The following is a 17,614-nucleotide window of genomic DNA, read 5'->3' on the forward strand; positions in this document are numbered from 1 at the left end:
AAACATTTCCTACACTGTTTTAGCTGGTTAAAGGTACAGTACGTTCGATGGTTCGAACGTTCGAACGTTCGGTTTTTATTCAATTGAACGAACCATCTAAGGTTCGATGGTCCGTTCGGAAAATCCCCCCGAAGTTCGAATCCCTAAAACAGGGCTAGATTACAGCCCTACTGAACAGGTCATTTTGACCTTTTTTAAGATTTAGAAATGGAATTGGATTGCTCAGGAAACACTAAAGAATATTTATTTCATATTTACAAAACGTCTCAAATGGTAATAAAGTGCTTTAGAGGGCGTGTTTCTCCCTCCGCATCATCAGCGCCCACACCCTAGGTGGGGTCGGCGATAGGGCCTTTATGTGTGGAGTTTGCATGTTCTCCCCGTGTCTCCTAGGGTTGATACCCTCACAAAAACATGCAGTAATCCTGGTCTCAATAATGCCTCCCCCTGGCCAGCCGGGGCGCTTGATGGAGGGGAAAAGAACTGGTTGGAATAACGTGTTCCTTCCACGCGCTACGTCCATCCCGGGGAAATACCCCCCTGTCAGGTGAAAAGAAACAACTTGGACTACTCATGCATTGAAGGAAGCATGAGGTCAGTCCGTTGTCTCCCCAGGCGCAGCAGAGGGAGAGCAGAGCCCAGGGTTACATAGGCAATTGGCACTGGGTGAAAATGGGTTGCAAAATCGTGGGATAAAAATTTAAAGGAAAAAAAAGAGGTGCTTTCATTATTCAATCTGATTGTCCTGTAAGATCAATCAATTCAGTGAGTAATTGTACTGGTTGTGTTCTGTTGGCTTGTAGAACTACAGTACAAATACAGAAGGCAGGCATTGACACTAAGGCTTGCCCACCTGCCCCCGGCAGGTAAATAAAACATTCAGGCAGGTGAAGTTTGCTTTCAGGTTGCCCGACCGGGCAAGTGCTAGTTGGAAAGGGGACTCAACCATCTATAAACACAGCACAAGATATCTGTCTAAACACCGTGAAGGTGGCCAAAGTGCTCTGTTTTCTGGTTTTTGGAATGTAAAGTAAAAGCACTGCTTACCTATAATGTTCTGTTTTCACTGTTCACTGTACAAAAATAAAATAGGTGTGATATACAAGTCATATTCAATGCTAATTATGTAGTTATTTGGATAAAAATTGGGGTTTTTAAAGTGTTAAATTGAACGGCAATTCAACTTTCTTTTTGGGCAATTGGGCATGTCCTTTGGGCAAGTAGATCATGACCTGTACTTGCCCGACGGGCAAGTGTCTCTCAGACCTTAGTGTCAACCCCTGCAGAAGGTCATATCCTCTCTCCCGATGGAGAGAGGAGTGTTTGTGCGAGTGTGTCTCTTTCTCCCTCTCTCTGGATCAGCCTCTACACAGTCAAATCCTCAGTCTTCATTTAACTCAGAGGTGTGTACAAATAGTCCCATAAAGGGTTCGTATGTACACACTTCTGAGTTCCGTTAACACTGAAGACTTTTACTGTGTAGGCTTGCACTTCTGTCATAATGACTGAAAGAACACCACCCACACTCGTGTGTGTGTGTGTGTGTGTGTGTGTGTGTGTGTGTGTGTGTGTGTGTGTGTGTGTGTGTGTGTGTGTGTGTGTGTGTGTGTGTGTGTGTGTGTGTGTGTGTGTGTGTGTGTGTGTGTGTGTGTGTGTGAGAATGTATGAACCCCTTGAGGTTGGTGTGTCCTTTCAGCTTTGGAGTGTACTGTGGCGTCAGTTCAGCAAAAGCTAAGGTATGGCAACATGACTGGTGTCTTGTGCGTTTGCGCACGTGCAAGACACCAGTCATGTTGCCATACCTTAGCAACAGGCATGATGAATTTATTTTAAGAACTGTTTGTTATTTTTTTTATTTTAAGAACCTGTAACCTTGCCATACCCAATTGACACTTCTGGGTGTGTACGTGAGCTTGGATGGTTTGTGTCGGCAGGAAACCTTGTTTGTCCAAAGCTGTTACTTTTCAGGAAACGAGGGATGCAAAATGAACCTGTGTTCCAAAGATTCATAAGAATACAGACAAACTTGACCATTTGAATTGTATCAACTCAACATACGGTAGCGATGTGATGCACTGTGAGCTTGTAGATCTGCTATAGGTCCCCTCACACAAATTTTACAAGCCAGTTACATTGTCACGTCACCCCTGAAATCACTTGTATTTCTTTTCGGGAGTATTGATCAACCCGAAAATCATTATGTGCATACCAGTAAGACTCGCTAATCGGGAGATAAGCGACCGTCACATCGCGTACACAAACTTCAGAAGAGAATCGTAGCCAATCAAGAGGGATTATGGGAAATGGGACAGATCCATGTTGATGACATGACTTTAGAGATAGTGTGTAGCGCTTTGCGTGATTTTAGGCCAAAATCTGTAGGAGCCGTGTCCAAAAATGTGTTTTGCAAAAATCAGCCCGATGGTGGCTCTAGAAGAGGACCATGCGAGAAATCAGGGCTGGAGGTTGTGATTTGCCATCCAAGGATGTGTGTGCAAAGTTTGGCATCGATAGGGCCAACGGTGCCAGAGAGAGAGAGTAGGGGCAAAAGTGTGACGTGACAGACGGACGGAGGGACAGCCGGCGGAGCTTTTCATAGTAACTTGCGACCTGACGGTCGCAACTAGAGTATGTCTGACAAACGTTTCTGAGATTATGAAAATAAAATGTAACATTGTACATACCTGGTAGATAGCATTAACACTGAAGATGGGTTAAGAGTGGGTGAAGTTGTCCTTTACGTAAAAAGTAAAAAAACTTCCACTACTGTCTTTGTGCCAAAAAAACTAAAACAAGCCAGCACTCCTCTTCCCTGAAAACCCCCCCATGGCTCACTAACACATTTTGTCCCATTTTACAGCTGTCACTACTGTCCCCAATAGGAGCTGTAGTGTTGCTTTTTAGCGGAGCTAATCCTGTTAGCGCCGTGGTTTCACACACTGTCTGTTCATTCACTACAAACCTCTCAACGACTACCAAGGGGTTCATTCTGCGATGCGTTAAAGGCTGATTAGGGAGTGTTTTGGTTCAAGTTAAATAACCGTGAGCTGGAAAAGCGTTTAACCCAGTCAGAACGGGTACACATTATTGTGTATCATTATTTTATGCTTTAACTATTGAAAAATAGCAGATATCCAAGCTCACAGCGCGGCACCGAGTGCCGCGCTGCGAGCTTGTATATCTGCTATTTTTGAAACATCGTGAAAATTAGAATTTTGACACGATTCTATAAGTGTCTTTTGAATCCTTCTAAGGTTTTTTGAAAAACCTATGTTTCTATGTCAGCAATCTGGCTATAGCCATCGTCAAAGAAAAGGTCCTTTTCACTTAACTGGAGCTCAGTTAGTCTGTTCTTGAGAGACTACTATGTCAGTGGTTCTCAAACCTTTTCATGTGAAGGATATGTATTTGGCCACGGACCCCCATCTCAAAATATTTAGTTCCAGGGACCACCCAGAAGCAAAATTTGAGTTACAAACATTCGCTTTGAAAATACATATATTCAAAGATTTGCACCCATTTTCACGACTTTTTCCAAAAATAGCAGATCTACAAGCTGCGAGCTTGTATATCTGCTATTTTTCAATAGTTAAAGCATAAAATAATGATACACAAAATGTGTACCCGTTCTAAATGGGTTAAGGGCTGTTTTTCCCCCCTTTTATTTGTATATCCCCCTCCTCCTCAACTCCTCTTCGTATAGACACGGTCTCATTATCATAATTAACCCATGATAGATCCCTGAGAGGATAAACCTTTGTTTCAGTGTCTGCTAATTTAAATGGTAGCAGGAACAGAAATGAATTGCTCAAGACGGTGTTCATTTTGTTGATTTAGACCAAAAGACTAAGATTTTGATATTTAGTCGACTAAGAGTGATCAATTTAAATGGGACTAAAACTAAATGGTGTCATTCAAAATTTGCTGTCAAAATTAACTGGTATGGTATAAAATACTAAGATGTACATAGTCAACTAAGACTAACAGTTTCAGATGACTAAAATAGGACTAGTACAACTAAATGGTGACTAAGTCTTAACACTGGCTCAAGATTCTCATGTCTACGCTGTGTCTCTGTAACTTACGTGCGTACGCGCGTGTGTGTGTGGGGGGGGGGTCCCCAAATTATTTTGGGGGGTCCCCTAAGGGTTACTAAGAGTTAACAGTGTTAACTCTTAGTGCTCGTAGGGTGGGGGTCCCCAGTTAAAATATGATTATTTTGGTGGTCACGGCCTGAAAAGTTTGAGAGCCACTGTTCTAAAACACTATACTCCTTTATAGATAATGAGTTGTATTTGGTTGTTTGGTCTCTCTGTCTCGTTGGAATGAAGCTAGCTTTGCGTTGCTCATTCCCCTCGCTCTCTCTCTCTCTCTCTCTCTCTCTCTCTCTCTCTCTCTCTCTCTCTCTCTCTCTCTCTCTCTCTCTCTCTGTTAGAATGAGTTGCTATAAATAGCTTCCATTATATTTTCTTTAAATCTGTGAAGCTATGTCTCTTGGGATCAATCACCTCGTTATAAAGACGGGCCTATGTGTGCGTGTGTGCCGTTTATATTTATGTAGGTCAGCTTGTACCATCTGAAGTTGATCTGCTTTGATTTACTTTGTTTTCAAATCAATGTATTTTCTTTGTGCGTTCATTTGTTTATGTACATTATTATTTATTTTTTTATGTTGTCAAACCGCATTACCGTGACTCTTTGTGTACAACAGACCCATCTACCTCTCCCTCAAAGGATGCTGAGAACTCTCTGCCTCTCGCAGGTAAAAACCACCCACAGAGTGACGTGTTGTGAGCTTTTAGATCAGCTGTTTTTGGCCTGAGAAACCGCTGTGCGACTGAAAATCCGCCTTAATAGTTAACCCATTAACTGAAAAATACCTAAAAAATGTCTTCTAAATCCTAATGGTTTTCTGAAAAGAAAAAAAAAAGTAATAATAATGTTTCTATATCCGTGGTGCTCAACCTTTCAAGTCAAGTACCTCCTAGAATGAGATATATTTAACCGCGGACCCCTATCCCAAAATATTTTGTTCATTAGGTGCCATGGCATTGGTCCGAAATCTCATCATTGTTCCTACATCCCATTAGTCAGAATCTGGTGATGTTAACCTGGTGAAAAATACTATGCCTAAACCTAACCCAAACCCTAAAACCTAACCCTAACTAAATTCTGACTAATGAGATCTAGGACTAATAAGATTTAGGACTTATGGGCAGTCCCCAAACTAAATTTTCTCACGATTTTTCAAAAATGGCAGATCTACAAGCGCGCAGCCGCGCTGTGAGCTTGCATATCTGCCATTTTTCAATAGTTAAAGCATACAACAATGGTTAAAGTAGTTAAAATCTAGAGAGACTGATACATTCCTGTCCTAAATGGGTTAAAATACAGAACGTTAGTTTGCTGACAGGGCCCAGAATACACTAATTGATTTGATGTGAACATTTTGGTAGTTTTTTTTATTGTTTTTGATTGAGTATGTCCGAATGCTTTGTGCCTAGCAGACCACCTGCTGTTGCCAGCATCGACTGAGCTGCAGAGATAACAGCCAGATACAGGATGCTTGACCTGCTTGCTAGCATCACCTGCTGCGTCTGTGCCCACTCGACTACAGCGTGTGAATTAGTCTCACATTGCTACTTGGAAGCACGCAGTTTTCTTTTTCTTTGCCGTCACACTCTTGATAGAACGGTGTTGTTTTGTGCTTGTGTTGAATGTGCAGTGCAGAAAGGTTGGGTCCCTTCTCGCTTCCTTTGCAGGTGTTACCAATGATACTAATGAAGGCTCTGTTCCTTTATGGCATACATGGGCAACTGGCGGCCCGGGGGCCAAATGCGGCCCCCACCTTCACTTAATGCGGCCCGCAGGTTAATACCGGAATACTGATATATTATTGCTTTCACATGTTACAATTCCAAACATAGCTTAATGTCTAGTATAGTATTATTATTATTATTATTATTATTATTTTTGTATGTCCAATGTATTTGTATTTAGGTTCATAAAGAGTATATAAAGAAATGCGTTTGAAATTAAATCAAAATGTTACTTTTCAGGATTCGAATTAAAAAAATAATAAAAAGATAAAAAGATAGGATTCCAATTCAAAAGAAGAGATCTACAAGCTCAAAACGCATCGCAGTGCGATGCGTTTTGAGCTTGTACTGTAGATCAGCTATTTTTGCTTCTTTTGTATGAGATACTAGAATGACAAATTAGGACGTAGCAATATGCAATGTGGCCCTCTGGAGTGAAGGTGGACATATAGTGGCTCTCTCTATCATCAAAGTTGCCCACCCCTGCTTTCTGGTCAAACAGAGTCAGGGTGCTGATGTTCTGCATGTTGGGTCATTGGAAACACTCTGCTACACCAGGGGGTCTCAAAGTGTGGTTCCTTCAGGGGGTTCCAAATGCCGGCTCATGGGTGTGTAACTCTGAGAGTGTACAAATGGAACCATTGTCCATTTGTACACTCTCAGAGTTGTGGGGGTCCTTGAAATTAGAAGGTTTGAGAACCACTGTGCTACACTAAATGGAACAGAGCCCTCATCAGTATCATTGGTAATAGTCAGAGCGTTTCAGGCAAAAATCGTTTTTGGATATAGGGACATCGCAGATTTGTCTTGGGAAACTTGTGGGACCCAATCAAATTTGGGCACTCATACATTTACTATAGAGTAAAATAGAGCTTTAAGTAGCATATGAGGGGTCAAACTAGGGTTTTTTCGGGATTCTGAATCCAATGCAAGCATGTGTTTTGCACAAAAAACATTCCTTTCCGAGAAATGGCCGCCACAAAACTGTGAAAAGTGATGACTCATCACCAAACCATAGTTTTATGGGGTCCGTTTTTAGCCCAAGGAATGCTTTTCCTGCAAAACAAATGTTTGCATTGGATTCAGAATCCCGAAAAACACCTAGTTTGACCCCTCACATGCTACTTAAAGCATATTTATTTTTTTGTCTGAGAGCCCAACAAGTTTCCCAAGACAAATCTGCGATGGCCCTATAGCCAAAAATGTTCAACATGGCATGTTCTAACTGTGTGCCAAATGTGATGCTTCTTTCATAAAGTGCACGATTCCATCAAAATACTGCCCGAAACGCCTGGACTATAGTATAAAGGGGGTTCCACACGGTACGCGCTTGCCGACGGGGCTGCTGCTAGGATCAGCGGTGGCCGCACCGCGGTGAGACACAAACACACTCGCTCAGTGAGTAAACGCCGCGCGGTATTTCACAAAGATTAACACAATCCATCTCTCACCGCCCGCGTACGCATGCACAAACGAGCACGCTCGCGGTGGATTTCACGGCCCGCTCGCCTCGCCGCCCCAAAATTTCGCTGCACGGCCGAAAAAGCCGCCCGCCTCTCATTGAAAATGAATTACTAGCAGGCGGTGACCGTGTACCGTGTGGAACCCCCTTAACACCTACAGTATGAAGGAAGTAAGGCTCGCCTCCAGTTGGAGACCTTCTAGAATAGAATATCACTGAGCTTCAGACCTGCTAGAATAAACAGTTCAAATATGATTCTTTTGGGGGTCGCGGCCTGAAAAGGTTGAGAACCACTTTGACTTTCTGAGTCAAAGTTTTTTGACTTTGGCTAGCTTACCTTCCACTTAACACAAAGTAATATGTCCATTAGCTGATGGTTTTGAAGTTGAAGGGAATGGAATAAGGGTGCCAGCCATGGCATTGGTCCGAAGGTTCATTAGTCCGAAGGTTCATTAGTCCGAATTTGTTAAGAATACTACGCCTAACTCTAACCCCAACCCTAACCCTAACCTCAGTAACCCTATCTAAATTCGGACTAATGAACCTTCAGACTTATGGGCAGTCCCCGGAATAAGCTTAGTTGTTTCAATTTCCTCTGTATCTGAATATATCCCTTATTATCTGTATATTTCCACTGGATATTTTATACAGTAGATTTTGGTCAATTGCACTGCCTAGGACACACACCCTTCAGTTATTAGGAAAAGGGTACAGGATTGGAGCTAAGCGCCTGAGCTATGATTAAACAATATTAGCCTATAGAATTTTCCTTAACTCACTTTTTGTATTGCGTGTGACTTTTCATCGAATATCATGACTTGTAATTGCTATAATCGAATAAGCCAAGGGCCACTTACTGTGGTGGTGGTGGTGGTCTTGACACGTCCACGGCTAAATTGATAGGGGATGTATGCAATTGCATTTTAATTGGCTAGAGATGACCACACTGATTGCTTTGAATCAATTAATGTCACTTTTAATTTGACATGGGTCTAATTCAATTTGACTGCACTCACAATTGTGTTTCTAAGCCACGCACTGTACCACACTGCTAAATACCGTGCCTCTTCTTCCATTCAGATTCTGAGAACATTCCAGTAGAATCTCAGAAAATTTTTGCAGTTCAATTTGAATGTTCTTCACAGGGGGAACGCATTATTACTACTTGCTTTAACTATTGAAAAATAGTAGATATATAAGCTCACAGTGCAGCACCGAGTGCCGCGCTGTGAGCTTGTAGATCATCTACAAGCTCACCTTTCTTATTTTCAGAAAGTTGTATAATTTCAAGAAACTTAAGAATCTTCCATAATCTCAGAAAACCTGATACCGGTTCGGGAGAGTTTGGACAAGACCATTCTCTTGAATGCTGCCTTAAGGTATGGCATGGAAAGAGGGCATTTGTATGTCTTTTACCATTGTAAAAACTGCATTCATTCATGGTCTGGAGAGGGCACTTGTTACAGAGGGATAAAAGGGCAAGGGCTCAAGCCCCCTTTGATGTCCATGTGTGCACGTGCAGTGTGTTTGTGTAGGTGTGAAGGAAAAACTGAATGAACCGGGCTCAGACTACAACTTGTCACTGTGCTACCAGTATATCTGTTATCAGCAGCTTGTCTAAATGCACAGCACAATGGCGACACCTGGTGGACACTGTGCTACAGTATCTGTTCATCTGTTTGACTGAATGCACTTATGCATAGGCCTGTTACAATTACAAACATAATCGTCTATTCGCAAGTATTTGAGATGATCGCACATGTTGAAATAAAGTCATTAAAATGTCAGTAATCTGCCCTGTCTGTGCAGTTTGATTAAGAAGCCTAAATGGCAAACAGAAATTACGTCTTCATGTACTGTATATTATCCAGTCCTCAATGCCAAAAACACAGTTAAATAATTAATCACGATTATTTGTGTGACAATTAATCGTCAATTAAAATCTGTAATCATGACAGCTCTACTCTAATGGTTAACAGTTGGACTGCATTTTAACTGATTTCCCTTGCGGTGTGCTGGGTATGTGCAATATGCTCTATCCTTTATGCCAGTCGTTCTCAACCTTTTCAGGCTGCGACCCCCAAAAGAATCATATTTTAACTGGGGACACCCCCACCCTGACGAAAACTACGAGTTGAGGCATTACATTTTGTATACCGGTAACATGGTTCTATTGTGAAAATAGCAGATCTACATGCTCACAACGCCTCGCGTTTGCGAGGCGTTGTGAGCATGTAGATCGGCTATTTTCACAATTTCTGCCTCTAATATATTTAATGTTTAATTTGTCCTTTTAGAAGTATTAAAAGTCCTTAAAAAATCACTTTAGAAATGTGCATATAACCTCTCACTTAACCTTTATGTTGGTTTGTTTACTGTTGAGTGAGAAAACAATTTTGCAGATTAAGTTAATCATCTGGGGATCCCCCAAAATAATTCCGGGACTCCCAACCCACAGGTTGAGAACCACTGCCTTATGCTGCTGAGGATTCTGTGCTGCGCAATATCTTATTATGGTCATTAGGTGTATGGATTGTGTTTCATTATCAGCTGATTGTGATTTTATTAGTGCCGCTTTTAGTATTTTAGTGCTACATTTTAATTAGGAGTAGTTTTAGAATTGTGTTAAGCCAGTGGAGCAGAATGCATGAGGCTATCCATTCATGCACAGCGCAATAGAGACACCTGATGGTGGAATCAAACAAGTGTCTCGGTAGAGCATGTCTCTGCATGGTGAACCACACAGCAGTTGCGTCAGTTCAGCAAAAGCTAGGGCAGGGACGTGCTGGCCATTGGGAAAATGCATCCATAAGAAGAGGGATATTGGACGCAGTACTAGGTCAACATCCAGGGGATACTGTGAAATTGATTTTAGAAAAACTACTTTTAGTAAAAATGTTCTCTCCATAAATGGATGTCAATACTGGAACCAGATCCCTACCTCAATTAGAGAGATCCCCACATTCCGTGCTTTTAAAGGGCAGTTGAAGCAATGGTTAAAACGAACAAACATGTAACCACCTATAAGAACTATTTGATGCCGGTACGAATTACTCTGCCAGGCTAGTTTCTCCTATATGGTTTTTAGCTTACTTCTGGCACTAAGCACTTTGTCGCACTAGGCACTCTGTTGCGCCAAGCACCTTGTTCTTGTTGTGTTTTGTTCGCCCTGTTCTGTTTTTGTTATTGATAGTCTAGTTTGTTTTTATTATGCAACATGTCAATGTCAATGTGTCCATTAACTGGTACTGTCCTGTCCAAATAAATAAAGTAAAGTATAAAGTAAAAGCGGGACAACTCCCGAACGGCCGGTTCATTCCCGGCCGGTCCAGGCCGGCCATTAGGAAAAAAATAAAAATAAAATGTCGGCCTTCGTTCCATTTTGGGGGCTGGGCGGCCAACAAAGTAAATTGTCACTGTCAGGCAGAAACCTTGTATCTCCAAGTTTCAAATTTGATTTTTTTTTTTTTGCAAAGCAAAGCCCTGCTTCACCATACAAGGCCATCGCACAAAAGTATTGAAAACAGCTGATCTACAAGCACACAACGCCTCGCACCGCGAGGCGTTGTGTGCTTGTAGATCGGCTGTTTTCACTAGTTTAAATCATTTTTAAAATGATAAATACAAAACAAACTGTTTTGTACATACAAGGTTTCCACCCGACAATGACGAAATATAACTCATGTAATTGGCCCACTGGCTTGTCACTTGTCATGATCTGAAATGGCAAAGTAGCAGCAGCGCTATAGAGAGAGATCTCTCTCTATAGCGCGCAATGAGGGCCTCTCCAACTCTTTTTCCCGGGCTGAATCAGGGGCCCAGCATGTCCCTGAGCTAGGGTATGGCAAAGATGGGAGTCCTCATGTGGTCAGTTTTTTCCCCAGGTTTCTACGGTTTCTTGGGCTGGATATGGCAGCCTGGAACGGTTGTTCAAGTGCAGCTAAACTTGGCATGTTAGTAAACGTGCCACAATTAACAATAATGCATTGCACCTGTGCTGCTGATCTGCTGAACCTGGGAATATACCATTTTGTCAGGATTGGGAGAATACAAGTGTGGCGAATATAAATATAATACCTTGTTAAAGTGACAATTTTGTAAAATTGTCAAATTGTCAAAATTTGTAAAACATAATAACCAGCACAGATAGACAAAGAGACATTCTTGGATTTATATTAAGGCTGGGACTTTAACTGATTAATTGCGATTAATTAATTACAGAAAATTAATGTGATTAAAAAAATTAACACATTTTAATCGCACTTAGTTTTTGCACCACCGAACCTTCAGTTTCGGGCATACCGATCATAGCGACGCACCACCCAAGAAGAGACAACAAACGCAAAGGGAGAAGTAGCCGATTAGAGTGCTTAGCTTGGCCCAGTGGATGTGAAATTTTGATTTAAAAAACTCACTCGTACACTTACTTGAAAAAAAATGCTTCTCAGGTCAAATATCGATGTGCGATTAAAATGCGATTAATTGCGATTAATTAATCACAGAGCCTGTAATTAATTAGATTAAAAATGTTAATCGCATCCCAGCCCTAATTTATATATTGGATTTATACCCAATTGGCGGCCCTGCCACACAGTGTGGTGGTCAGTTATTAGTTAAAAGGTAGTATATTACACAAATAAAACCCACGAGAATGGACTTTGGTTCTGTTCCTTAATTATTGTAGCCTCATACTGCGCATTCACTCACTTGTTCCTTCCCACAATATGAGTCTGGACTGAAAAGTGGGCGGGAGTACTTGCCTTGACAGACAGACTCCTCTAACCAATCAGCGTAGCAAAACATCTGACGTCATCACAGTCGGAAGAACGGCAAGCGCGAATTTTCGGACGATGAACTCTGCTAGCGCATACTCCTGTTCCTTTTTAATCGTTGTAATTGATTCCGAAATAACTTCACTTATTGCTTGTTTTATCGTTTCAGCGTTAACTGTTACACTTCGAGAGCAGCCATTGTTGTTTTGAAAATGCCGCAGCATGTATTCTACACGTGGACCAAGCTTTTCACTTGTTGTGCTTTTCTTTTCTTTTTCCTCCAACCCCACCATATTATTGATGGATAGCCAGGAGAGGTACACAGTAGGTGTAGGCAGGAGAAACAGGCGTTGCCAGCAGTGAGTTGGCATTGCCCAGCACCACACACAGTGGCTGGCACAACCCCCAATTAACAAAGCCCTGGCCCCTGTCTATTTGTACTGTATTAAACTCTGGCTTTCTTCCATTCCATTAAGACTTTGTCACATCATGCAGTGGTTGACAAAAAAATGTGGCATTTTCATCTGAAAGCAGTGTTTATAGTATACACTCAGTGGCTTCTAGTCCAACTGCACGTTAACGCAAATGTATAATCTGCAAGCAGGCACGGCCAGGGTGACATGCTACAGTCCTAACTATGTATCAGTAAAACTATGCCTAAACTCAACCCTAACCCTAACCTTAACCTAAGTAAAACTATGCCTAAACCTAACCCTAACCCCTAACCCTAACCACACCCGGTGCGCATTTCCGAACGCACCCTTTGATACACTCGGCGCTGCGATGCGTTTTGAGCTTGTAGATCGGCTATGTTTGCTTCTTTTAAATTGGAATCCTGAATTATTTGTTGTTATTTCTTAATTGGAATCCTGAAATGTAACATTTTGATTTAATTTCAAACGCATGTATTCATATACTCATGTTAACTTTATGAACCTAAATACAAATACATTGGACATTAAAAAAAATACATTTTAATACTACTATACTAGTGGTCATTAAGCTACTAATATAGACAGAATTAAAGCAGTTCATGTTTGGAAAATGTAACAGCTGATATTCCTATATTAACCTGAGGGCCGCATTAAGTAAAGGTGGGTGCCGCATGGGGCCCCCGGGCCGCCAGTTGCCCATGTATGGTTTGAAGGGAACTTGGGTAACGCACATCGACTGGTGGGTGCTGGGCTAAAGAGGCTTCAGTTCAGAAAAGGATAGAGCCGCTCACCAAATTGTTTTTAATTGAGTTTTTTTCTTTTTTTTTTTTTTTTTTTTTATCTACTTAGGCGTGCAGGCTTTAATCCTTTTGTGAACTTAATGTGACTTTGAATGTGAACTGAAGCGGTGACGCAAGCTATTATAGATCCATTCACAGCAGAAATCGAGTGAAACGTCAGACCGGGCAACGTTTGTTCCAGTTGTTTGTTGTCCAATGTTATTGGTGAGCCTGTGCAGAACGCTAGCCTCAGTTTGCTGTTCTTAGCTGTCATATGTGTGGTCTTCTGATGCTGTCCGCCCGTCTGTCTGAAGGTTCCACATGTTCAGAAAGGCTCTTCTGCATCTAAGCTCACGTGGGCTTGTAGATCGGCCTTTTTTTAGTGTACGGTGGAATGTAAAGTCGAATGAACGTCTGTTTTGTTTGCACATGCACTCACTCCAGTGAGAATATTTCTTACAAAGTATGACATATATGTGTGTGTGCACTGGGATCAATAGAAACTTTTATTTTCCAAGCAAGCTATATCTGGTACCACTTAAATTGATAATATAATTGGACCTGTAAATAACGTACTTGATTTTTTCCCACTCTCTACCAAATCTTTGCCAAAAAATAACCGGTCTACAAGAACAACGTTCCGCCCCCAGGATAATGGATGTTAGGGATATTTTGATTATAGCGATAATATCGTAATCACATGACATTTTCATATCGTCCCATCCCTACTACTGTTTGATTCCCAACCCTTGTCAGACTTGGGACAGGGAATGTTGTATGACCGATGAATGACAACGGTCATGTCAGCAGATATCTGCTAGCAGCAAGAGAAAGAGAAACAATAATTTCACTTTTGTGTTGTTGTAGGGCATTCACCAAATATTCAAATATTCGAATATCAAAGTCACTATTCGACGTTGTTCACCAAAGTCGAATATTCGCTTTTAAAAAAATATATAGTTTATAAAGCTTGGCTAGATAGGAAGTCATAAAAATTAGTTGACAATGCCCCTGGTGGATGAATTTGTTAATGCTCTATACCAGGGGTTCTCAAACCTTTTTAGGCTGTGACCCCCAAAATAAACATATTTGAACTGGGGACCCCCACCCTGACAAGCACTTGGAATTGTAGGTATTACATTTCATGTGACTCGTTTCCGCAGATAAATATTGTGATAATAGCAGATCTACATGCTCACAATGCCTCGCAACGCGAGGCGCTGTGAGCATGTAGATTGGCTATTTTCACAATGTTCGCCTCTTGCTTACTTAATATTTGACAGTTAGGCCAGTCCAGTCGAATATTCGACTATTCTAATACTTTGAGGTCGAATAATTTGAATACCAAAAACACTATTTGTGAATGCCCTATGTTGCTGTGTTCCAGAAGCCAACATGAGCACAGCAATCCATGAAGTCGACTCTACAGCCAGAGGATCAGCTGCAGCCTGGGCAATACTACCCGTCTGTGAGTACATACGCACGCACGCACGCACGTACGCGCGTCACCCACACGCACAACCAAGATTATTAACCCATTTAGAACGGGTACACATTATTTTGTATCATTATTTTATGCTTTAACTATTGAAAAATATCAGATATACAAGCTTGTAGATCTGCTATTTTTGAAAAATCTTGAGAATTTTTTTTTTTTTTACCCGATTCTATAAGTGTCTTTTGAATCCTTCTAAGATTTTTTTTGAAAAACCCATGTTTCTATGTCGGCAATCTGGCTATAGCCATCGTCAAAGAAAAGGTCCTTTTCACTTAAATGGAGCTCAGTTAGTCTGTTCTTGAGAGACTACTATGTCAGTGGTTCTCAAACCTTTTCATGTGAAGGACCCCCAAACTGATATGTATTTGGCCACGGACCCCCATCTCAAAATATTTAGTTCGAGGGACCCCCCAGAAGCCAAATTTGAGTTACAAAAATGTTGGCTTTAAAAATAAATGTATTCAAAGATTTGCACACATTTTCACGACTTTTCAAAAATAGCAGATCTACAAGCTCGCAGCGCGGCACTCGGTGCCGTGCTGTGAGCTTGTATATCTGCTATTTTTCAATAGTTAAAGTATAAAATAATTAAGGCCCTCTCCATCTTGGGCTCTAGTAACTCAGTCCCACTTCCCCCCTTGTGACACGTGTGTGTGTGTGTGTGTGTGTGTGTGTGTGTGTGTGTGTGTGTGTGTGTGTGTGTGTGTGTGTGTGTGTGTGTGTGTGTGTGTGTGTGTGTGTGTGTGTGTGTGTGTGTGTGTGTGTGTGTGTGTGTGTGTGTGTGTGTGTGTGTGTGTGTGTGTGTGTCTAGTTCTGCTGGCCATGGCGGCAGCGGGCGGCTACCTCATGTGGAGGAACTGGCAGAGTAAGAACCAGAAGAGCATGAACTTTGACAACCCCGTGTACCTGAAGACCAACGAAGAGGACCTGAACATCGACATCACCAGACACAGCTCCAATGTGGGACACACTTACCCGGCGGTGAGTCTACTGCCGCCCATGTACGCCCCAGGCGTTTAGCGGTCTATATACGCTCTCTGTCCAGAGCCACTGAACAATTAGGCAAGGTAAACGCATACAGCAAATGCAGAAACACGGGTAAACCCAAGAAACTAGCATAAGTCTTAACAATATGCTATCATAGATATAGGACACAAAATAATCTGTATATCGTCACTGTCTGGCCAAAACCTTCTAACTCCATTTTTGAGTTTTTAGATTTTTTGGCATAAATCAGGGCTATTGAACACCCTATACATCTGAGTGTTGGTTCAAATAATATTGAACCAATGGAAAGTAGTAAAAAGCCCTACGGTCAAAACCTCCTAACTCCACTTGAGCTCATTTTCCCAAAAATGGAAATTTCGGAGTTAGGTGGTTTCGGCCCGACAGTAGAGATATAGAAAATGTAGGACATCATGTAAAAACACTGACTCACTCAACTCACTCACTCACGCAGACTCAGAGGCTTTCAGTCTTCAGGAAGTAACCAAAACTACACAGGGAAGACATATTTGCACATTATAACCACACCTTGACATTAAAGGGGAATACCACTCAACAACTCTTAAGGTATATCAAAGACCTAGTTCAATGTTGAAAATGACTGGTGTTTTCCTTTAAGATTATTTTGTTTTGTTCATGTTCCAATGACTGACATTGTCTCATTCTCCCTCTCTGTGTCTCTCTCTCTGTCTCTGTCTCTGTCTCTGTCTCTCTCGTCATCTCCAGATATCGGTGGTGAGCACAGAAGACGACTTGTCGTGATCGCCGTCGTCGTCCTGGTTGTTTTCTCGTGGGGGTTTCCGGGGGTCCTTTTTCACGTGTTTTTCGGCGACCCTCTGCGCTTTGCGCCGGCGCCTCCTTGTCGACGCCAATGCCAACGGTCACCCTTACTGTTTTAGACCACATGCCTTCTGAAGTGCATTACATTGTTAGCTGTGGTGAGGGCCAAGGGAGGAAATGTTAATTATGTTAATTAGTTAATTTGTTGTGCGTGTGTGCGTGTATTTAAAGTTTCAGTGTCCAAATCTTTTCTCACAGGGTGTCCAAAGAGAGAGGTGGAGGATTAAGGTAACGATACAAATCCTCAGTGTTAATTTATGAATTTGTAACTCGAGTGTAAGGGTCCATTTTGGTTCCTTTCGTATACTCTCAGAGTTAAATTAAAACCTTGGGATTTTAGTGTGTGTGTAATTTAAATTATTTCCTGACGTGTCCTTATACGGGCGCGGGGCTAACCGTCCGTCTCTCTCTCCTCCTGAATGGACACTCGTGAATGTTTATGTAAATTATCTTTTGTTTCAGGCCGTAATGTTTCGGTTCAAAAGGATGTAAAGATGGTTATTTTCTTTAGTTTGTAATTTTCCTACAAACATTACCTCCTCAAGCGCAATCTTATGAAGCATTGTCTTCTTTTTTTTTTCCTTATTCCATGCTCCGTATGTATTATTATTATTATTATATTATTATTGAAGCTCTGTAAGGATCGCCATGGTTACAGCATTTGTAAACACTGTACATATGTACCCAGCAGCCCTCAGAAACATTTCCACCAATCAGGATTCTCTCTCTCGATGCACTTTGATTCCAACGCGCTCTCTCTGTAAATAAGATCGTATACATTTGACTTGAAATATGAACATTTTTTGCTATGGTCGGGCATAGTACCAGGGTTAGAGTTAAGATGTATTTAAGCAAATAAATAAATGAAATTAAATTAAAAACTACAAAAAAAAAAAAAATCTTGCATAACAGTGATACACAATGGAAGAAAACACAACTGAAATTTGTTAAAACTATTTTGTATGTTTGTGTGCCGTTGCTGTGAACTTTTCTAGCATTGTACAG

At 41.5% G+C, this 17,614-nt stretch overlaps 1 protein-coding gene across 1 annotated transcript in view; it reads left to right on the forward strand.

Moving 5' to 3' along the window:
• Window positions 1-16,531, forward strand: part of vldlr (very low density lipoprotein receptor) — a gene marked incomplete at both ends in the record, with an annotated part of 121,912 nt that extends 105,381 nt beyond the window's left edge. The window contains 3 exons of the mRNA XM_080743744.1: window positions 14,654-14,734; window positions 15,576-15,745; window positions 16,496-16,531. Coding sequence (XP_080599870.1) covers window positions 14,654-14,734; window positions 15,576-15,745; window positions 16,496-16,531 — 287 coding nt within the window. The remainder of the gene's footprint in view (window positions 1-14,653; window positions 14,735-15,575; window positions 15,746-16,495) is intronic.
• Between the last annotated feature and the right edge of the window lie 1,083 nt (window positions 16,532-17,614).

Source organism: Nannobrachium achirus (genome assembly GCF_963921795.1).
Source record: "Nannobrachium achirus genome assembly, chromosome: 15".
In the NCBI taxonomy this organism is placed as follows: domain Eukaryota; kingdom Metazoa; phylum Chordata; class Actinopteri; order Myctophiformes; family Myctophidae; genus Nannobrachium; species Nannobrachium achirus.